General features: G+C 43.5%; 1 protein-coding gene across 3 annotated transcripts in view; it reads left to right on the top strand.

The window, feature by feature from the left end:
* The window catches only part of GFRA1 (GDNF family receptor alpha 1), a 219,800-nt gene extending 199,832 nt beyond the window's left edge, over nucleotides 1-19,968 (top strand). For 2 of the 3 annotated variants that reach the window (XM_003254986.4, XM_030806568.1), the window contains exons 10-11: nucleotides 11,377-11,430; nucleotides 12,457-19,968. In XM_003254986.4, the coding sequence (XP_003255034.1) occupies nucleotides 11,377-11,430; nucleotides 12,457-12,609 (207 nt within the window). In that variant the 3' untranslated portion in view covers nucleotides 12,610-19,968. The remainder of the gene's footprint in view (nucleotides 1-11,376; nucleotides 11,431-12,456) is intronic. The other variant, XM_030806573.1, reaches the window with a different exon arrangement.
* Nucleotides 19,969-23,663: the final 3,695 nt, after the last annotated feature.

Genomic DNA, 23,663 nt, shown 5'->3' on the forward strand with positions numbered 1-23,663 from the left:
TCTTTTTAAAAACTCTTTTATCCCTAATCTCCTATAGCTAGAATAAGCCTATTTTCCAAGCATTAGGTGAACACCAGTGAGGCCAGGAGAACTCCAGCTTAAACAGGCGATAAATTGGTTCTCTCCAGAGAAGATTTTCATTTTACAGATGGCCTCTTGATCACACTGCCTGAACCCCAGCTTCTAACTCTTATAAAGTCTCTTATGAATGCCTCCAAATAACTCATAGTTTACTATTCTATTAAGAGAATGGCAGAAAGGGAGCCCTACCTGATAATTTAATTATATATTCTCATTACGAGTAATACAAGTGTTATCATGTATTATGGCATCTGGGAGAAGGCATGATCTCGTTGTCACTGGAATTATAGTTGATGTTATTTATATTTCTGGAATTTGCCATGGATATGTTTTGAGGCAATGAAAGCCAGTAAAAGAGGTGGCCCAGGGATACAAACGCAGTTATCACATAGCTTAGGGAGCACACCATGGGGAATTAGGTCCCAGGACCCTTGAATACAGTGTGATGATTGAGCGAACCAGCTCTGGCTCAGAGCCCTGTTTCTGCTACACAGAAATGGAAAAGGTCAAAGGAGGTCCCATGTGGCTGGGCTGTTTCCTCTCTGAAGTGCGGTCTGGTGACCTGGGGTTCACAGCCCATTACCACTCTGTATTATAAGCAGTGGTACCTTTATGTGAACAAAGGGCAGGCTGGTTTTGAACTCCACCTGGTAAATACTTTGGGAAGAGGTCACCTGCAGCACCTAGAACCCCTTTCTTCTATTACCCTGAAATGACACAGGCTTCCTTTTTTTTTTTTTTTCTCATTCAGTTCTCTAGTCGTCTGACCCATCTTTGTCAGCTTGGTTCCAGGGTGTTTCTGCGGAAATTTGGTGTTCCTTGGGAACAATGTAAGGCTGTCCGTGCCTGCCATTTGGATATCTTTTGGCAGGTCTCAGTCATTTCAGCAAAGATGCCACAGCTGGAAGACATTCTTGCTGCCTTCGGACAGGCATTTAGCTCTGGGCTTCAGCTGTTGCCTCCTCTTATTCCTCACCCCAGAACACCCCAGTACTATGTTATAGTACCCCAGTAGTACTATGTTATAGTACCCGAGTAGTACTATGTTATAGTACCCCAGTAGTACTATGTTATAGTACCCCAGTAGTACTATGTTAGTACTATGTAGTGGACAGCATTTAGTGATTCTGTGGTCCCATGGAAAATGGAGGCAATACCATCCTTTGTTTGCTGCAGTCCGACACTCACTTTAAGATAATAGAGCTCAAGCAAAATACAGCATCAATTGTACTGATGCCTGACAAGTGATCATGCAAACAAGTGCAGAGTGGTTAGTTTCCAGTGTTGATTTTTTTAAGTAAAGGAGGCTGTCGTACTTAGGAGAAGATGCTGAAGGGCCAGGCCTCTTGCTACAATAAAATCCAAACCCTCTGCGGGCTAAGATGGAGACTAGCTTAATCTCTTTGGTCCTTGGATTTATCATCTAAAATATGAGAATGATAAATGCTACTGCCTAGGAGTGTTATAATTATTAAACAAATTAAAATCCTTCATCACAGTAACTCAGCCTCCAGGACAGTAACATTTACACCATTATTTTACCCTCCTGGGTGGTCTTTGCTGATGATGACATAGGAGGAGCCTGTGCTGAGGCGGCATCCGATGACCTTTATCCCAAAATTCATCTGAGAAATGAACTTGAGCATCATATAGGTGTGCTAACTTGCAAAAATAGACCAATTGTTTGATCACTCATTTATGATGTCTTCTCCTAAGCACTTTTTTTTAAAACCACTATTCTCAAAAAATGAGAAAGACTTAGAGAGGGGATGAGAAGACAAGGTCCTCCTCAGTGCATTATGGGAAAAGCCATTAGGCCACCTGCACCTGTGGTCCAGAGGGCAGTGAGGCCAGCCCATCAGAAGGACAGTAATTCAGCCCTTGGACAATTGCTTAACCCAATTGCTGGGTAATAAACATGCTTAATAAAAAGGAATAGGACGTCTGCACCACCTTCGCTATAAATATGCTCTCTTGTTCTGGGTAACCTGTGAGAATACCTCTAAGCACACTTAGATCACATACTATAAATAAATCCAATTTCTTATATCCCCTACTGACCTTTTATCCTTAGGACTTCTAGCCAACTGTGCTCCCCTGAATAATAGGTTCTGCATGTTCTTGAACCATGGAACTCCCTTATGTGGCAGCTAACAGCCCTGGTTTTCTTATTGGGTAAAATTCAACCAAGAGCATCCCTCCTCTCTGCCCCTTATATTTCACACCCAAGAAAATGTGACTGTCTAGAGAGGAAACTCAAGACAGTGGGCATTGAGTCGACATTTTGGGAGTTTTCCCCAGGGTGGCTGTCCCCTGCCTGCCCCTCTGCTGCAGGGACCTCAGAGAGGCACTCACCACCGGCATCTTGGAGGAGCAGAAACCTCCTGGCCTGGCTTGACCTCTGATTTCCTACAGAAGCTGCATTTGCAGAAGTTGCTCCTGGTTTCTGGGGTGAAGCTTGGGAGGACACCCTTGGGCTCTGTATTCCTTTTCAGACTCTGTTGATTCTGTGCTGCCTGAGCTGTCTCTGTCCATGCTGGCTGTGTGAGCCTGGGCTTAGGACTGCCCCTCTCAGAACCTTCCTTAGCTGTCACCAGGATAATGAGCTGCTTCTGAGGGTTGATGTAAGATATGGGAGATAATGGACAGCCTGTCTAGCATGGAGTCAATATGCATTGACTTTTAGAGTCAGAGTGACTAGGTTCAAATCTCAGCGCAGCCTCTTCAAGCTGTGGAAACCTGAGCAAGTCATCACCTCTCGAAACCCCTGTTCCTGACCCATACGAAAGGGGAGCGCGTCCCTCAGAAAGAAAGTTGTTTCAGCGATGGGTGTATTTGGTAAACGGCAGATGGGATCATCATCGGTGAAGGCTATTTCTGATCACAGTCATCATCGCTATTCATCTACTTGGTTTTCCTATACTTTCTAGAACATTTTTCTCTAAAAGCACATATTCTAAAAAAATGTTAAAGGTTTTTTGCTTTTACCTTGTTTTTTGCAACACCAACCACGTTCCATCTTCTGAACCAGACGATGAACAAAAGCCCCTGGTCCGTTATGTCTCCAAACCGTGGTGTTTTATATCAAACCTTAGTTACCGCCATAAGTCACAGAGCCATTACGGGGCCGCACTCAGCTGCACATAAATGCACAGGAGAATGAGAGGCTTAATAAATATTATCTGATGGTGATGAGGATGCGTGTCTGATGAGATAGGCTTCATGCACTTCTCATCAGGGACAACAATGAATCTTTTCTGTTGCTCTTGCACATTTGCATTCCCAACTGCACATTCTGAGAAAACAAATGTTTCATTTTAGGACTGTCCCTCCTAGCTGCCTTTATACTATTAATGCTGAATGTTCGCTATACAAAACAGCCGCCCTCACCCCAAACCAAAACATCTTCAAAATGTCTTTCGCACATTTTTGTCATTATCTTATTGTTAATTGCGCATAATTTTCTAAAATACAGCTCATATGCTTCTTGTCTGAATATTTTACTAATCAAGCAAGTTAACCATGAATGAAAACAAACAGTTCTCCAATGTATTTCTGCAACCTGTGTCTGCCCCAGCGTGGGGAAAAGCAAAAAAGATGTAAGGTGATCCTGTGAAGGTATGAAAAGAAGAAGTAAGCCCAGCCAGGGTGCCCTGTGAAGCTCCATGCTGTAGACAGAGTCTGCACGCAGCACTCCTTGCCATCTTGCCATTAGTGTTAAATTACAAGGGCAAAGCTGCAGGCATCCTTTTATGGTGCGCTGGAGACTGACAGGGAAGCCCGAGGGAATGCTTAGCTAATGGAGGACTGTTGATATATCTTACTGGACTGTGTCTCTTTCATTGCATTCATTTTTAAATCTGAGGAATCACAGATGATCACAAGCCCGTTCTCTTCAATACAATGTTCGCAAGACCAATTAGCGTGAGGTTTTGCATTTCCCACTTTTGCCTCGATCAAAGAATGACCATCAACCACAGAGAGGCTAAGAGATTGTCCACAGTAATTTGAATTTTGAAAGGACTTCCATCTAGAGTATCACATTAGATTTTCACAACCCTGTGATTTAGACAGTAGGGCAGGAATGACTGGAATCATGGATGATGGTTGGAAAGCTAGGACTAGGAACCTTGTAACCTGTGCTCTTTTTTTTTATTGTTTTGAGATGGAGTCTGTCTGTGTCACCCAGGCTGGAGTGCAGTGGTGTGATCTCAACTCACTGCAACCTCCACCTCCTGGGTTCAAGCAATTCTCCTGCCTCAGCCTCCTGAGTAGCTGGGATTACAGGTGCACGCCAACATACCCTGCTAATTTTTTGTATTTTTAGGAGAGATGGGTTTTCATCATGCTGGCCAGGCTGGTCTCGAACTCCTGACCTCATGATCCACCCGCCTTGGCCTTACAAAGTGCTGGGATTACAGTAGTGAGCCACTGCGCCTGGCCAACCTGTACTCCTTTTACCATACCATATCAGTCAAGCCAGTACCAGGAGCAAGTTCTAAATTGTAGCAGAAGTTCTCTTAACTGACACTCATTTAGCCAGCTCACCATAGAAGCCAACCTCTCCCTTCCCCTGCAAACATACTGGCTACTGCACAAGACCCACTGCACGGGCCACACTAGTGGGCTTCGCTTCTTCTACCCACAAGTGCCCCTCACTCTCTCCAGTTGGGATGCAGGCTTAACAAGCATCAAATATATTTTGTGCTGGTTGTAGTTGGTATTTTTGCTTACATCATTTGCTAAATATTACATAAATCACTGAAATAGGAGCACAAAAAAAGGACAATTGCTTCAATGCAAACTAAGTTGAATATATCCAAAAAGGCAAATTCCTTAAAAAAAAAAAAAAAAAAAAGCCTTTGGATTAGATGTGGGTGAGATGACTATAAAGGACCGAGTGCAATTATAAAAACACAGGAATATTGTGTACTGAGATTCTTCTGCATGTGTCAAACGTCACTCCTGTTTTAAAGAAACTGAAACCAGGAAGTGTAGACCAGGAATTATAGACGTGGCTTATGCAAAACATAAGCCAGGGAATTCCAATCAATAGACTCTTTAAAAAAAGAAATAGAATAAAGGTGGTCCTGGTCACATAATCCAAAAATCAGCAAAGGAATGATATTTGGACATTAAAGTTTCATATAGACATACCATTTTTAAGTGATTTTACTCTTTCATTTAATTTCCCAATTGACCACCTATGGGCCCAGTCCCCAGTCAGGTCGGAGAAGAGAGTTTCTGATCTAGGCTTGGCACTAAGCTCAAACTAAATTGCACAGTTCAACTCTGACTGTCCCATTGGTGCCAGGAATCTAAGACCTTCGCTGCTGGAGCCTGTCTATCAGCTTCAAGGCTAGGATCCCCACACCCAAACGCACACATCTGGAATCTGGCTTCATTTCAACTCACTATGCACCCATTATTGGAGGCTTCACCTAAACGTAGCCCAACCTGTCTGAGCTATGCCTCCCCCGAGTAAGAAAGTGTGACTGCAGGTCCCTCATCCTGTGACGACCTGCCCAGACTAATGAAACTTGGCACCCCTGGGCCTTCCTGAAACCTGTGCTGAGTGAAATACCTTCACAAGGCCTTCTAAGAGCTTAATGTAATGAAGGCCTCTGGCTGAGGTTCAGGCAACACAGAGACAAAGCATCTTCAGGGGGAGCAGGTAGAGGAGACCAGACAGTCCCAGGCTCGGTGGTAGAAGAACCACGCAGGGCTACTCCAGCCTTCTCAGAAGCACGCTTGCCCAGCCTCACCCTGGCTGCCCTCACAGCCCCTGGTTTTCTTCCTGGCCTGGGCCAGGGTCCGTGGGGCTTGGCAGAATCAAGCTTGGAGGAAATGGATCCCTTCGTTGCTGAGCTCAGGCTCCGAAAGAAAAACACCCAAGCCCACGGGCTCACAGCAGGCTTTATTTATGTGTCCACTTGTTTTATGCAGCTGACTTTACTGGACATTATTCAGACCAGTGGTTGCAAGTGATTGTTACCAAGTTTGTAGGAAAAGCAAACCTCCAGGAAGGTGAGTTTCAAAATAGAGAGTGGCAGACGTTTCCGAAAGGCTGGCCAACTGCTTGGGATCAGACCAGCAATAAAACTTCTCCCAGCAATCCCAGATGTCAATAGGCAAAATCCAAAGCCAAAAAAAAAAAAAAAAAAAGGCTCCAGACTTCTAGGTGGGCCACCATTACTTAGCTTGGATTCACTAACAAGGAGCTTCTTTTTTCTGTCTTCTTTTTATATACAGAAATTAATTTGGGCAAATTGGTGTCACGTACACAATAGAATTGTTACATAGTAAGTATTACCTATTGAAATCTATAAGCAGGTGAGTCTATTAAAATGCAGTGTGAATGATGCTTACTTGGAGGCAGGTTCCTCGGCTCAGTTCACCTCAGTTAGGTACATACTCTTCTTCCCATGGCTTGTCTTACGAGGGAACATAAAATATGTAGATTTAAACTGAGAAATGCCTTTGAATTCTGGACTTCTGCTTCTGGACTGTTTTGGGACGAACTCATACAGTGGTTTTCCCTAGCAAAGGTCCAGTTTGTGCTGCAGAAGAGACTCGTTTGCTAATAAATGGGTATTGACAAGTGTGATGGATGCAGCTAGGTACTTAGAGAGTGCTGGAGAGCAAAGTTGATTGCATTTTACAGTCTGTGTATTTCTCTGTTCATTGCTTGTATTCTGTCATTAAGCAAACAGGTTCCTAATATAGCAAATCTCTCTCATCAGTAAAGCAAGGAAGAAAAGAACCAGAGCATCATTAATTATAACTATTTGGCTGCAGACTGGACAGTCTGTTGCTATTGGATTGGGCAACTTCCCCTGGTTTTATTTTCTGGAGGTAGAGCAGAAACTGGCTTTTCTTATGCGTGGAGGGGAACAGAGAAATGTTCCATGCCCTGCTGGCTGACAGCTGCCTAAAATCTGGAGCTTAAATACTGGCTTCTCTACAGAAATGGAGTCCTGGGGCAGCAAAGGCCAGGCTCCGGGCGAGTGCACTTTTAAGTCTCCAATTCCATAATCGGAGTGAGCATGCTGCTCATAAGCCTGACCTGTCCCCAGAGCTTGGGGAGAGCCTGCTGTGGGCAGAACCTGTGTAGGGACTGGGCTGAGAGTATAAATGATGTGTGCATCTCCGCGTTCTGCACAGGAAAGCTGCTGGCACCACGGCAGGCTTTCCAAATGCTGATCACTGGGGTAAAAAGCAGGAGAGGCACTGCTCTGACTCCAGGTAACAGAGGTTAACAGCCTCTAATGCATTTATTAACCCTCTGGTGCCAGGGACTGGCGAGGTCTGGCCCCCCCACAATTACAGTGCCCTGGAAATTCATTTATGTGACATGCCTGGACATGGGGATTACCACCAGTGACACTTTTATAATATGAGAGCAACAGCTGCTGGAGAGACAAGGCTTCACTTGCCTATAGAACAGGTTTCCCTGGTTTTCCAGAATGTAGGGAAGGCGTTTGGTTTGGGGACAGGCTTCTCTAGTAAGATTTTCATCTTCCCGTTCTCAAGATGAAAATCTCGAGGTACTATATTTCGGTGGTGGTGTTTCCCCCAACTCAGAGTCAGGCAGCTTCCCCTAAACCTTATAGCTATAAGTTAGAGTTAAGAAACGCCCTTTCTTAAAAAGGATTAAATAATTCATTTTTCAACATACTGTAAGAATAGTTTGAATTGACTTTTTGAAAAATGAAATGCATCTTCTTCAATTCTTGTTAAAAGACATATCGTGTTAAAACCACAAACTGTAAGGCATGGTGTCTGCATAGGTACCGGCTGGCTGAGCTCTTTGTCGGCTCTCTGCATTTCTCATAATCATCCGGGCTGCGAGGCTCACTGAAGGGCCCCTGAACACTGTGCCAGCCCTTCTATTATTGCACCCTTGGTTTCACCAGTTTGTAACTCAGGGATAAAAGGTACTCTTCCAGTTTCTAATTTACCTTATACCTTACAAAGTCTCAGGAGTTTGGGGTTTATTTTTTCCTTCTAATTTTCCTGGGATGTCCCAATTTGCAGCAACTAAGACAGCATTTAAAGTGTGTAAGTACTTTTTTGTGATAGCTGAAAGCGGGAGACACCCTGCAATTTTATCTGTTTGCATTTATCGTACCTGACTAGCAAGACAGTGATAACTTGATGTTTTCGGAAATGCTGGGGATAAAAGCCTTTAAAATGTGGAAATAACAGGTTTCTCAGGCTTCCAAAGTGGGTTTTAAGATGCAGATTTTCTTAAGTAGACTCTGGATCTGCAGAGGTAGATTTCTGACCCTCAGTGGTCACAGAAAGTTCACACTGCATACAGGACTCATAAGCATGCACCTAGCCAGAAGTTCACAGGTCTACATCCCAGGCTCTGACCCTGTCTCAGCAGCACACCCGTTGTGAGAGGTCCTGGACTCCCAGCCTGATGATGTCTGTTGTTGACCCCATGGTCTAGACAGCTGACACACTCTGGCCCTCATCTCATTTGGTGTGAGATTTAAAGAGATCTCAAACCTATATGCAATCCTTTGATTCTGCTAATCAGACTCACAGAGCTGACAGTGGCCCATGTCAGGTTTAGGTGGAACTCCAGAGCCTCTCTTCTCTGCCTGTGCTGCTGTAGGGCTTTCCCGAGCACCCAGATCGCTCTGTAGGAAGCTTGGTTAACACACAATGTAAGCAGAGTCTTTAGAGTCCTGTGTGTGGACTGCTAAGCCTCTGGAGTGCTGAGTGCCTCTATGGGTTGGGAAGATGTTTAACGGGAGAGAAGGCATTTTCTCAGAGCATCCCCTGTAGGGATCTGGCTCCACTTTCTTACTTGGACTCAGCAGTTCTTCTAGTTATGCCAATCGGAATGGTCCTCCAGGCAAGATGAGTTTGAGAGGTGCTGCTTCCAGCTTTAGCCAATGGACTACACGGAGACAAGGCCAGAAACTGACCTTTTCCTTTATACAGAGGCCAATGAGATACCCGCTTTGGGGGAACAAGAACTTACCGACTGCACAGACGTGGAGCTGATCTAAATGCATTTTCCTGTGTAATTGAAGTTACGCCTTCCATTTCTAGATAGAAGACAAGATCCTTGGAGTTTACACCTGTGCGCGTCTCCCTGGTTGAAAGCTTACAAATTCTGAATGTAGTGTGAAACCCTCCGTGACTAATGAGGGTCAGAAATCTACCTATGCAGGCAGAGTCCACTTAAGAAAACCTGTTAAGATAGAGGCCTTTTCTAGTCCATTGATGAAAGCCCCTTTCTAATCATTTAATGATTGTAGGATTATACTCCTGCAGTATAGCTAATGAGTGTCACAGATTGAGTATACAATGAATGAAATGCTGTCTGCTAATGCTAATTATACTGAACAAAGTAGGAAGGATGCCTTCCCAGCCCTTGGAACTCTTAGAAGCTACTAGGTGGTCTAGGACACTGAGGTGCAACTTAGCTGTGACCACAAGCATAGAAAGAACTTGAGGACATAATGCATCCCAGTCTAGAAGTCATGCTGCCTTCCCTGTGCAATTCAGTAAATTTGTTAGTTATGCAAAGGCCCTTAGCAAGGGCTTATGTCTTTTGTAGATTATGGCCTAGAAAAGGCAGAATGTGATGTTTTAGGGCCATTTTGGTGTCTGGGCACAATTCCAAACTTGAACAGAAATAAAACATGTAAAGCACTACACATTACTCTCTGTAGGTGACAATGCAGTGGACCAGATTTGCTATTAATATAGATTAAAAGTAGGCTTTTGAATCAGGTTCAATTCCTCTTCCAATTTCCCCTCTGATCTTCTTATACATAACATTTAGTGACCTTTGAACAGCCCAGGGATGCTTCACAGTGTCTTATTCTTGATGCTTGTTTAAAGGTTTCTATTTCATATTCACAGTTGGCATATGCAAATATAGGTAAAGATTATGATGCCTCCCAAGTAGCATTACGGTCAATAAATTACTCCTTGGGTGAACATACTATCATTTTAGCTTAGCATGTCTTCCAGGAGTTGCAAAAGTCACAACAGGCAGCCTGCCAGTGCCATCCACACAGAGCTCGTTGCCCAGGTCCTCCTTGATTCAAGTGTAACGCTTAACCAGGGCTCAGCCCGTTGACAAATAAGCTCTCTGTCTGTCAGTGCCAAGTGGTTCCTGTTGCTGAGGATGAGGAAGGAGCATTGTGGGAGTTCTTTGTGTGGATTTTGGGGAGAACCACTGTGATGCAGGAGGTAGCACATTTTCATTTAGGAATTGAAGAGACTGGGTCTGCATCCTGACTCTGTAAGTAAATTGTTGTGTGACCTTGAATTAGTCACTTAACTTCTCTGGGCTCTGTTTTCCTTTGTAAAATGAGAGGGTTGTACCAGGGTCAGTAGTTTTCACACACATTTTCACTGTAATTATTTGAGCAATGGGGCCTTTCCTATAATGAAATTATCAGGTAGAAGCCCAGTGGAGGGTTGTTCCAGTTGAGGAGAAACAGGGAGCTCAGTGCCTTCACAGCCCAGTCCCCTTGCAACTGCTCGGGAAGCCATTTTCAAATGACTAGATTGAGGATCTGTACTGCTCTGTGTGATACTTTGAGGATGCCCATCTGAAAGGGTCCCTGCCCTGTGCCTTAGCCCCGGATTCTATGGGATCCTAAACAGTGACTAGTGAGTGGTGTCCTCACTAGAGAGGAGCCCCAAGAACCCAGGGACCAGGTCCTTTTTTGTTCATCACCATATACCCAGCATTGGTAAACAGTAGGTGCTCAGTAAGGGTTTGTTGGCTGGAGCAACAAATGGACAAACAAGCCCAGGAAGGTCTCTGTCTATATTACTAATAAGTGCAGATGTTTATGGCAATATTTTTACCTAGAAGGAGGTACTTCCCAAAAAATTAACTTTAAGAACTGAGGGATTACTTCAAAATGTTTTATTTAGTAACCTAGTCCTGAGCTGCTCCTTCAGGAGCCACTCAGCTTTGAAATGGTTTAAGTCTGAATTGAGATGTGCCATGCCAAACACACCCGATTTTGAACACTTAGTATGGACAAAAAGAATGTAAAGTATCTTATTAATATTGAGTACGTTTTGAAATGGTAATATATTGGGTTAAATAAAATATATTATTAAAATTAACTTCACCTGATATCTCTTTATTCCATGGCTACTAGAAAATGTTCAATTATATATGGAGCTCGCAGCTGTGTCTCACATATTTATCAGAGAGCCTTGCCCTAGACAGCTGATTAATGGATCATCAGTAATTACTCTTCTGTATTATGTTTGAGCCTTTTTTTTTTTCTTGTCTCTCTCCAGGCACAGAAGCTGAAATCCAACGTGTCGGGCAATACACACCTCTGTATTTCCAATGTAAGTATGTTTCTTTTGGAGGCTTCCTGCATTTATAGAAACACAGCCTTTGGGCCCCTGGGGCAGGGTATCATATAAAGCATTCAAAGACAAGAAGGTATCCAGTCCACAAGAAATCTAAGCCACCCTCCATGACTGTCTGCCCTTTGAGCAAGGTGAAGACTTTGAATTCCAGTTCACAAAGTTGGAAGTAAGCATGGGACCCGGGATCTTTGTCCAAGGATTAATACAAGTGTTCCAGGGCCCTGAGCCTCTTTGTGATCACAGTCATGTAAAATCATCCAGCACAGAGAAGATACATAGCAAATCTCACTGCTCCCCCGATGTTCTCTATCTGTGGTGCCTCTGACCTCCACAGGCCCCCATGGATAGATTAGAGCAGGTACCTTCCTCTCTCCAGTTTACCCAGTTTACAGGTGAGGAGACTGATAATTCTGCTGTGTGTGGTTCCTTGTGTAGGAGGGTGGCATTATGGGATTAGGCAGGTGCTGGTGACAGGGATAGAGGACTCTGTCCTGGGGAAGGACAGCTGTGCTGGCTGGGAATCCAGAAGCCGGAGTTCTGGTTTGCTTCTCCCAGCGACGAGCAGGGCAAGCTCGTGCTCTCTCCACCTCCTCATCTATAAAATCTGGGATTGAACTGGCTCATGCAGGGAGAGGCTGCTCTACCTGTCTCCAATGCTGTCAGTTACCTGTGCAATATGGAACCCTGGAGAGAGGGGTAAAGAATGGCAGGGGTACCTGAACTCAGATATCTTCCCCCAAAATGAATTTAATAATCCCTAATGGAAGAGCAAGCAGTAAGCATTGGCCAGACACTTCATCAAAAGATTCTGGTTCTAACCCAGGTTCATGGTTTCTTCCCATAAAACTACAAGTCAGTGAATTTAAGTCTCAGTGGTAAAATCTTGGTCAGCTTTGGTGAGTGGGTCAGCCAGTGGGGAGGCGGGGGGAGAGAGAGTGTAAAGTATACTGTGGTAGAATGAAGACGTGCAGTGGATGATAATGAAACCATTCTTTCTTACAGGGTAATTATGAAAAAGAAGGTCTCGGTGCTTCCAGCCACATAACCACAAAATCAATGGCTGCTCCTCCAAGCTGTGGTCTGAGCCCGCTGCTGGTTCTGGTGGTAACCGCTCTGTCCACCCTATTATCTTTATCTTTAGCAGAAACATCATAGCTGCATTAAAAAAAATACGATATGGACATGTAAAAAGACAAAAACCAAGTTATCTGTTTCCTGTTCTCTTGTATAGCTGAAATTCCAGTTTTAGGAGCTCAGTTGAGAAACAGTTCCATTCAACTGGAACATTTTTTTTTTCTTTTAAGAAAGCTTCTTGTGATCCTTCGGGGCTTCTGTGAAAAACCTGATGCAGTGCTCCATTCCAAACTCAGAAGGCTTTGGGATATGCTGTATTTTAAAGGGACAGTTTGTAAATTGGGCTGTAAAGCAAACTGGGGCTGCGTTTTCGATGATGATGATAATGATTTTAACAGTTTTACTTCTGGCCTTTCCTAGCTAGAGAAGGAGTTAATATTTCTAAGGTAACTCCCATATCTCCTCTAATGACATTGATTTCTAATGATATAAATTTCAGCCTACACTGATGCCAAGCTTTCTTGCCACAAAGAAGATTCTTACCAAGAGTGGGCTTTGTGGAAACAGCTGGTACTGATGTTCACCTTTCTATATGTACTAGCATTTTCCACGCTGATGTTTATGTACTGTAAACAGTTCTGCACTCTTGTACAAAAGAAAAAACACCCATCACATCCAAATATAGTATCTGTCTTTCAGTCAAAATAGAGAGTGGGGAATGAGTGTGCCAAATCAGTACCTCAATCCCTGAACGACTCTCTCCTAATCCTAAGCCTTACCTGAGTGAGAAGCCCTTTACCTAACAAGAGTCCAATATAGCTGAAACGTCACTCTAATACTCTTTACACATATGAGGTTATATGTAGAAAAAAATTTTACTACTAAATGATTTCAACTATTGGCTTTCTATATTTTGAAAGTAATGATATTGTCTCATTTTTTTACTGATGGTTTAATACAAAATACACAGAGCTTGTTTCCCCACATAAGTAGTGTTCGCTCTGATATGAACTTCACAAATACAGCTCTTCAAAAGCAGACTCTGAGAAGCCTCGTGCTGTAGCAGAAAGTTCTGCATCACGTGACCGTGGACAGGCAGGAGGAAGCAGAGCAGACAAGCATTGTCTTTTTATCATTGCTCGAAGTGCAAGTGTGCATACCTGTGGAGGGCATTGGTGCCTGCTTGTAAATGTTCTGCAGCATGTCATGGCACTCTTGTCATGACACAATCCAGTACCTTGGTTTTCAGGTTATCTGACAAAGGCAGTTTTGATTGGGACACGGTGGCATGGGCAGGTTTCCATGCTGGGATGCACAGTTCTTTTCCCAAGGATTGTGTTTACTCCTGACTGCAATGTCTTGGCCACTGTTTGGGGCAGTTTGGTCTGAAGGTCATCAAGGATCTGCCTGCATCTTGTTTCATGTCCTCCGTGACAGACTGCAGACCATGTTAGAAAAGAAGGAAGGTTTGTGGATCAAGAGGGTTGACATTAGGTTTGGTGAGATGAGTTGGTTGGCACAGATCAGCAGAACAGGACCCTGGTGATAAGGCATCTGGCTTTGCTAACCACATATCATCTTCCATTATTCTCTTTCTTAACTAAGTAGATCCGAAAGTGCACTTTTGAAGTTTGGTTTAGATGGTGAGATTCCGAATCTACAATGATCGTGTACTGGTGGCCACTTTTCTCCAACATTAAGTAAAAAGGAGGGGATTCTACCTTGAGAAAGTGCTGGGGAGCATTGGCTTTCTTCCCACGTTGGTAGAGGAGATGGAGGAGGAAACCAGGGTGCACATTTCTACAGATCCCCTTTGCCTGCTGGTGTTTGCCTTGTAAGATAATTCACTGGGGGGAAGGGGAAATCTATGAAATCCAAGATAAAGGCATAGTCTTTCAGCTCTATTGGTGTTCAAAGTACATTTGTGTCCAAATGTTAATCAACACAAATGTACAGTACTCAGTACTGACTTTTTTCACTTCAAAATGTTTTCAAGGGAAATTCAGCAGACACCCAACTGTATTTAATTAGTGAAAAGTTCTATAAAGACTGACTCTTACTTTGAATAAATACATTAAATGTGTCAAAATATTTGGAATGCCAGTTATCTATGAGCACATATGTCTTACAGAGTATATTTTGTTTCCATTAAGGTATCTCTGTATATCTACACTGGACTAATTGCATAGGGATCTGATTCTATGTGATCCGCTATAGAAAGCTATTGATGACTTCTGCAGTAACAGCAGCTCTAATTAGCTTCAGATGACCAAAGAGGAAATGGGAGTTTCAGTGCTAACAAGGGCAAGCCTTCATTGAAGAATGCATGGGTAGGCAATATATAAATTAAATTTTGAAAAGCCTCATCCGTCACCAACAAATATCTCATTTTTCTTCAGTGATAAAAGCATATTCAAGTTACCAAGTCCTCAATTTGAAAATCAGTTGCTGATTAAATAAATAAGGGGAAGCATCTTGTTCAGGGACAACACGTTGGAGAGATTCTTATCAAAGCAAGCCAAGCAAGGTTTCTGCCATTCAGTGTGATCTTAGTTTGACACGGTGACCCTAAAACACCATCATTTGCCCCATAACTGGAGCACAATGATTTAAATCATTTACCTGACTCATTTATTCTTGGCGTGCTTAAAAGCAAAAATGATTCACTACTTCCTGTCCTTCAGTCCGGGCATTTGGGGTGCCACTGAAGACAGGGGTTATCTGCTGAGGTTTGGGTGTCTTGCGGGAAGTATAACATTGCAGTTGATTTTGATGAAACCAAACAGTAACTAGGGTCCTTGCAGACCATGACTCCCTCATTACATCTAGCCATGCCCTACTTATTTCAGAGAGAAATAGAGGGGGAATAAAGGCAGTATTGCCACACTGATTAGAAGCACATTCATTTCATTCCACTTTGATGTTGAATATTTTTGACTGATATATGCTCGAGTGTCTTTTTAATAGAGCACATGAAGGAAGAAGTGCACAACAATATAGAGAAGGAATTGAGAATGCCAATTACATATTTATTTTTCCATACCTGATTTTTTTCAAGTCTGTAATAAAAAAAATATAAGTTGAGATTAACAGGTTATTTTTCATGAAGTATAGCAAACGATCTAGAATGTGATAGGAGTGTGGTTTCCATTTCTTTTTTTTTTTTTAACACCCTTTTGTGCTGTAGTAAGAATGTCTTAGAAGTTGTGTCTTCAAGTTCCTCAAACACCGGACAGGGCTCCCCCAGAGCTGCCCCAGCCTTTGATTTGGTCCATATTCAGACACTTCCTATATGGCATACACTCTGAGGATAGGCCGCTTCTAGCTGCCGCCCATCTCCCTCTTGCCTTCTTGTCTCTAAATCAGACACTCCCAAGCACTCCATCTGCTGTACTAGGAGAGTGGGAGAGCCAAAGCATTTTGGAGTCCATGTAAAGTGCCTGGGAAAAGAGATGTAAGAGCAGTGGGAGTTTATATAATTAGCAAATTCTTTTCTCAGAATTCTGTTGTTATTTACAAAATTGTGGCCTCAAAGGAGCTGTCTTTTGGAAAATAAATTTTCATTCATGCAGTTAGACATGCACGATGTATTTGAATCAATAAACTGTGGACCAGAAAAGCGCTGTTTAAATGAATTCACATGTTCTAATTCTCTTTCGAGGCTGTTGATGATCTCCTGGATTCATACCCCCATGATCTGTGTTGCTCTTGCCTCTGCTCTTTGATAAAGCAAATCAGACTATGTGACACCCATCTTTTCAAGAACGACCTAAAAGCGATGACAACAGGCAGGAATGAATTACCACTGGCCTGGGCTCAGTGACAGCAGAAGGCCCATCTGAGCTTGGAGAGTTGGAGAGATAAGGCAAAATCAAGGTGCAACAGTGGGCCATGTTCCAAGGGTGAATGGATCAGAGAGTCCGCTGATATTCCTTACTGATCAGAATAGGAACCTTCTAACAAAACAGAGTTCCTTGAATCAGGCAGAAGTTCTTTAGAGACAGGAAGCCAGAGCTATTAATAATATCTGAATGACAGAGGAAGGAATTTCTTATTAGAAATTCTAAAATAAAACAAGTGGGGATTTGGTTGGATACCCTTAGAAGCTACATTTTTCTCTCATCCCTAAGATAGATATCTCAAGTGTATATCTGACACCTCTTGACTTTGACACAGCTCTGCTTCTCAAGTGACCATTTGTTTTAAGTCTGTTGTCTAGAATTCTTTGTGGGGGCTGGATCTCTGAAAAATATTCTCACTGCAGAGGCCTTAAATCTGTGTTTTGCCCCTCCCTTTGTCCTGGGATGTATTCTGTAGGACATTTCATTTATATCAGGATATTGGCTGATTCAGCTCTCTTTCACTGTTCTTATTCAGGCCTCCCGGCACCACCTTGTTCTTTATTGCCTAAGTATTGCCCTCCCCAATTCTTCATCGTAATCACTCTAAATTTAGTTCGACCCAAATTAATTTTTGTTCCAACAAATATTTTAAGACAGAGAAGCCGCTCTCAGGAGCCAGATGATCTGAAGATGATGCTAATCCCCAAATACGAAGTTCCTCCAGCTAACTCTCCTCTGAGCTCCCTCTTCTTAGCTTTGGGATTGGGGATGGTCTTATCCTTGCCAAGAAACCCTTTGTTGCTCCCAGTGTTTCTGATGAGCTTCTCCTCCCTCCCAGAGACAATGCAGGGGTGGTATTCAGCAGAATGTGCCACCTGCACTTCTGATTGTTCTGAGACCCAGCCCAGAGGGGTGGAGAAGGCCCACAAACCCTATTCCAATAAACTGCCTGCAGAGAACCACAGCCTGCTAATAGTCGTTGAGGTCTCAGCCCCCTAAGGTCTCCAAGCTCATTTGACCAGCACAGCTGCGACTTCGGCTGTCTGCCTCTGGCAGGTGCCAATATCAGCATCTTGTCCCACTGCCATGGGGAGTTAATTTTTGCTCCAGGGCAGCTGCAAAGCCCAGCACCGGCATCAGTAGAAGGTTTTCTCTGATTTTTTTCTCTTCATCTCAGGCTAGGCTTTCTTACCAATCCCCAATTTTGTTTTGTAGGGCGCCAGGAGACTGGCCAGAGATCTTTAGCCTCTTACTTAGTTTGAACATCTCTTGCTGCTCACACCCAGGCTTCTTCAGCAGAAAGCATGACCCATAGTAGGTACTCAGAAACTGGTTGAATGAAAAACCTTGACATTTAAGGGCTTTATTCTGTCATACAGTAGCAAGAACTGGCCTGTTGGCATCGTATTCCTGGCATTGGGCTGTGTTGACTCTGAACGTGTCCTCCTGAGGTTTTTGAGGGTGACCTGGGACAAAGGGTCTGAGAAAGCATTGGGATCCAAGTGACTTTAAATCTGCCCATGGCATTTCCTGCTGAGAGGCGAGAACCTAGCATCTCTCCCAACAGGCTCGCATCTGCCAGAAAGGACAGAGCCCAAAATGGGGGTAGACTTTGTGGGAAATTCGCCAGTTAGTCCGCTGAGATTTTAATCTGCCTCAAGCACAGGATGCTGACAAGAAAGGTAGACCACTCCCCCGATCCCAGACGCATCCCAGGGGTGACAACTTCTCCATCAGTATCCTGAGAAGCATCATCAAATGCTTATCAAGTCAGCACGTTTACTGAGTGAGTACTCTGACGGAATGAACCAGCATTTGGAGGTGAACTTGAGAACACAGGGCCCTCTGACAGCAGCTTTGGGAAACACCCATCCTTTCCAGATTGGCAGAATCCTTCCATTTCATGTCCTTCGGAGACGCTGTATTCTCTTTACAAATCATTCATGAAACTTAGACTCAGTCTCCCAGGGGGTAAGTCCTGGGCCACATGCAAACAATGGCAAATCCAGCTCTTCCATGATAGAGAAGGCAAATGCACCCACCTTCATCCTGAGCCTCAAAGGCCACCTCTGAGCACTTGGGCGGCCACTCCTCTGGGCCTCAGAGGGCCATGAGCTTGGCCAGGTAGGCACAGCGGTGGGGAAGTCACAACTGTCAGGTACCAGCCATGGTGCAGGTGGGAATAGGAGATGCCAGAGCTGCTTTAGCTGAGGAAAGCAAACAGCAGTGCTCAAAGGAGCAAAACTTCGAATGTGCACATTGACCCCTGGCGCCTGCAAGCATAACACAGATCCTAAGACTAGAGTGAAGTAGGAGGAAGAATTAGAAAATCCAGTGGATGTCCTGAGTATAGGGAACCAGGGCTGTGGAAAATCAGTAAAGGTTGATTACCTGGGGCCAGACCGGGTGACTGTGGCAGTGCAGGTGAAGGTACCCTGGGCCTTCTCAGTTCACTGGCACATAAGTCTCCGCCAATAAAGCGTGGTTCTCTCTCTGTGTCACACACACACACACAATGATTGGAGGGCTATATGATCCAGCATTAGCTTCCTGGTGTGCCAAGCATGCTTGATCTGGAATTTGTTTTTTTTTTTTAATTATTATTATTTTTTAGCTGTAGCTGAAGGCATTTCTCAGATGTGGAGAAGGAGAATGGAAATCGCAGAACCAAATCAGTTTGCCCTGCCATATTTGGCTGTGGACTTACTGTCATTGGGCATTTCTGATGTGCTTTTCTGGATTCAGAAAGAGCTGATTGTCCTCCAAGGGTTGAAAAAAACAGTTTCAGAAACCGGAATCCAGGGCCTTATAGTTCTCCTCATTATCTATCTTCTTCTCCCTTCCCTCGCCCAGGGGAGTGGGGGAAACACTTTTCACTGCAGAGTTTGCTTTAAAGAGTTTTCCCGTCTTGTGTGCATTATCCCTTGATATTGAAATTATTTTCTCAGTTTAATCCAACTCCTGCTGAGAAGCTGTTTGAGATTTAGGTTGAGGGATTTTTTTCTTGGACTCTTTTGGATGGTGTTGCATTTTTCACTCTTAACCCGAGGGTATGTTTCAGCTTATGTTCGTTCTGTTTCATGCAGGTTTATAGTACAGTAGAGTAGAAGAAGTCTGCTGATTTTTAGGGTATTTTTAGAATTCCTTTCCGAGTGAGGGGTTCAGACACCCAGTCTCCTCAGAACAGGGGTGAGGGGTCGACTGAGCTTCGTTGAGAAGTCTCCAGTTAGGCTTCGGGCGGGTCTCCATGTTCTATTGTGTGTTTACTGAGCTTCCCACTGGTAGAAGATGACACATTTGTCTCATCGTCCTGTGTATCTGCTTTCCAGAGGACACCGGAGCATTCTCCTGGGGTCACTCCCACACGGCTTCCTCACACAGCTGTTTGTTTTGCAACAGCCTTTATTGCCAACACCCTTGGAAGAATATCTCCTGTAAAAGTACAAGTTTTGCAATATGGACTTTGGAAGTGGTTTTGTGATGTTCGAATTTTCTGTTAGCCTATTGCTCAAGCACTACAGAATGTACATAGTCCCTTTGGCCATCCTCTCACCCCAGAATATCCTAATAAACATTGTTTTCTTTTTTAAAAAAAAAATCATTGTGGTGTCTTTTTCTTTTATCCCATTCACCGGAAAACCCTCCTGAAATCTGCAAACATGTAGAAATCCCGTGTCAAAACATTGGGTTTTCTTGACAGCAGATCATAAGGACTAAGTGTGGCTGCCACAAATACTTCCAGACCATGGTTTCTGAACCTTGGTACTGTTGACACTCGGGGCCAGATAATTATATTTTAGGTGGATGGGCTTGTCAGATCTTATACATTGTTGATGTTTAGCAGCATCCTTTCGTAGCCCCCCATCTACACTTTGTGGTCAAAGCTATCTCTAGACATTGCCAAGGGTCCTCTGAGCCTAGGCAAAATCACCCTTGCTTGAGAGCCACTATTTCAGACTCAACCTTCTGCTCATTTATGAGCAGCAAAAGGCAGCAGGGTGTAGTGTAGGAGTCTGCGGGGGAGACAGCACTGGGCTTCACCCCACACCTGACATTTATATTATGTTCTCAAAATGCAATGTTATAATCAGAGGACAGGGTTGGTGGATTCCTAGTTACCATCATATTTGTACTGAATGATTTCTATAGACTTATAAATAGTATTTTGATAAAAGATAAAGACTTAGAATGAGGTGGTGGTTCTTGTTTCCAGCATCTAGCTCAGTGCCTGGCCAAGAAGAATCACTTAACATCACATGAGGCCATGAATTAGAATGGTGAAGGTGGCTACTCAAAATATGACTCCCTCATTTTCCTGAGGAAGTTATCATCTCTGGCATCCTTATCACTGCCAGGAACTTTTAAGGGAAAATGTTAAGACATAAAACACAGTAATTAATATTGCCACTGTTGTTTGCTTCAGTACGCAACTAACAGTCCCTGAAACAGCAAGAGGACCTTGCTTGCTGTAAGACAGAAGCCTGTATTTCACTTGAAATTCTGCAGGACACGCTTTTATTCTCTTGTGATTTTTCTTTTAGCTGGGCTTTCCTATTGTCTTGCTTCCTGGCCCTGCTTTCAAATGACCAAGTTTAGAATGATTCCACAGAATCCCCAAGTTGGTTTGGATGAAAAGTTTGTGTGAACATTTGGACCTTGGCCTGGTGTTTTAAAGGTATGACAAAAGCCTAGATTCTAGCAGCTCACCTGGCTCTGGGCTTCTCAGGACAGCCTTTGCAGAAATCCCCAAGTTCATTCCCGGAGAAATGAACCCCAGCTGTCAGCACAGATGGTACAAGGCCCATGGGGAGGGGCGGGACTAGAACACTCCTAGAATCATCAAGCAGAAGTAGGAGACAGAGCCACAGCGAGCGCCCCTGGGGACCTGCAGGGTCCTCCTACCACCATCCGTTCATATTCTAATCATCTTCGGAATGCAACCAAATCCCTGGGATGCAGGTGATAGAAAATTTAGGAGCTGGAACAAGAAATGACTAATAAAACCCTGCGAGAAATGCCAAGAAAGTGAATAAAATCTGTGACAGAGACAAGATACAAGACTGCTTGTGTTTGGTAACATAAATAAAACATAAACGAGAACACAATGATGCGAAGATATGAGCAGGGGTGTCCATAAAAGTCCCATAAACTGGCAGTGCTGGCTGCCCTGATGGGGTTTAGCCTCACGGAGATGTCTGCCATCCAGGCTGGTAGACAGAGAATTCACCATGTTTAAAAGATAAGGTGAGCATTTGGCCTGAGAATACTTTGGGTGGTTATATAAATAAGGACAGTCTTTAAGAAAAAAGCAAAAACTGTTTGACAATGTGTATCAGAATTTAAAATCCACATCTCCTTTGAACCAACAATTCCACTGCAAGGAATTTGCCCTTTATTCTTACACAGGATGTCAAGATGCATGCAGTAGTATTTTTACCACAAGATAATTTGTAATAACAAAATACTTGAAACAACCTGAATGCCCATCAATAGTGACCTGGTTAAAGAATTCGTAATGCAGCTAGATGAGGGAATATTAAGCAACTATTTTTAAAAAGTAGATGTACATCCACTAAACCAAAAGGGGTCTATAATGTATTAAGTGAAATGGCAAGGTACAGGATGGTGAAAAATATTGTCCTACTTGTATAGAGTTTAGAAAGATAGATGGTAGACAAATATTGGTGATAGAGAAAGATCACAGATGGATGATTAACAGAGGGATGATACACTCTACATATAGGTAGACAGGTATAGCTACAGGTAGGTATAGATAGATGATTGATAGATGGTAAATAGATGACAGCTAGATGTAGATAGATCAATAGATATATAGATGATACAGGTAGACAATAGAGAGGTAGATAGGTATAAATAGCTATAGATAAATAATAGATGACGGATAATTGATGCAGACATAAATAGATATTAATAGACGATAGATGATAAATTTCCATAGATAGGTAATTGATCATAAATAGATAGATGATAGCTAGAAAGATAATAGATAGACATGAATTTCCCTGGATATAGTTTTTACATAGTTTTTACTCTATCCATATATTTGTACCCATTGTTTTTAGAGAATAAAAAGTAAAGGAAGGACAAGCTGTGCAACTTCTGGAACCCAGCTCAGATTCTGAGCCTTGCTCTTTGGAGGAAAGAGGTTGATGCAGCCCTGGCTCAGAGCGCTGCCAGGGCTCTTCAGAGTTCCCTACTGCAGCCAGCCAAGCCATGCACAGCCCAAGAAGCAGTGAGTGGCTGCCCCCACCAGCACCTCCTGCAAGATTAATTGCCACAATTTAGGGAAGAGGCACCTCAGGGGCACCTGCTGTGCATTGTGTTGTATAGGAGGGTTTTAAAATAACTCCTCTCCCTGTGGTTGACAACATAAGGGTGAGTCATTTCCATGCAGGGCCTTCCCAGCCCAAGGGGAGGTTGGGTCAGCTCTTCCAAGAATGAACCCCACCCTGCAGATGGTACTCTCAGAAGGCTCATGATAGTAACAGCTGTCAGTTAGTGGGTGCTCACCATGCACCAAGCCTGGGGATGGATGGGCTCTGTGCACATGATCTCATTCAGTCCTCACAGCAACTCAGATAAAATTAATTTCGTTTTGCAACTGAGAAGACAGGCTCAGACAGAGCAAATGACTGATGCAAAGTCACACAGCCAGGGTGGGACTCGAATTCTGTTTTCTGATGTCAGGGCCCATTTAGACATCCTCCTTTGCTCTCAGGCCTATGGCCTGAGAAAAGTCAGAAAGTCTCTCTCTCCAGAAAGTCTCCTCGATTCTGAGCAGGAAAGCTTGCAGGTACACCCACATCCCACGGCCCCACCACATTGCCCTCCATCCACACTCGGGGCTATGTTCTGAGAGCTGCTCAAGTCAGCATAATGCCGCATGAGTTTTTCTTCAGAAGATAATTAGATTACCTCCCTTGCCTTAAGGAAAAGAACAGTAGATTAAAAAAGAAATATGACAAGCCATCTGAGTGCCAGGACTGCTCCCCTGAGACTCACTTCCATTTCAGTCCCTCATTCCAGACACGAAACCAATTAAAGTAGTGGCAATGTATACAGTTAACACCAAGTGACAAAAGCCTGCCTAAGTGTTTTAAAGAATCTCATAAACTAAAGAGCTTCTGCACAGCAAAAGAAACTACCATCAGAGTGAACAGGCAACCTACAGAATGGGAGGAAATTTTTGCAATCTACTCATCTGACAAAGGGCTAATATCCAGAATCTACAAAGAACTCAAACAAATTTACAAGAAAAAAACAACCCCATCA

This window comes from Nomascus leucogenys, chromosome 3 (assembly GCF_006542625.1).
Source record: "Nomascus leucogenys isolate Asia chromosome 3, Asia_NLE_v1, whole genome shotgun sequence".
NCBI lineage: Eukaryota > Metazoa > Chordata > Mammalia > Primates > Hylobatidae > Nomascus > Nomascus leucogenys.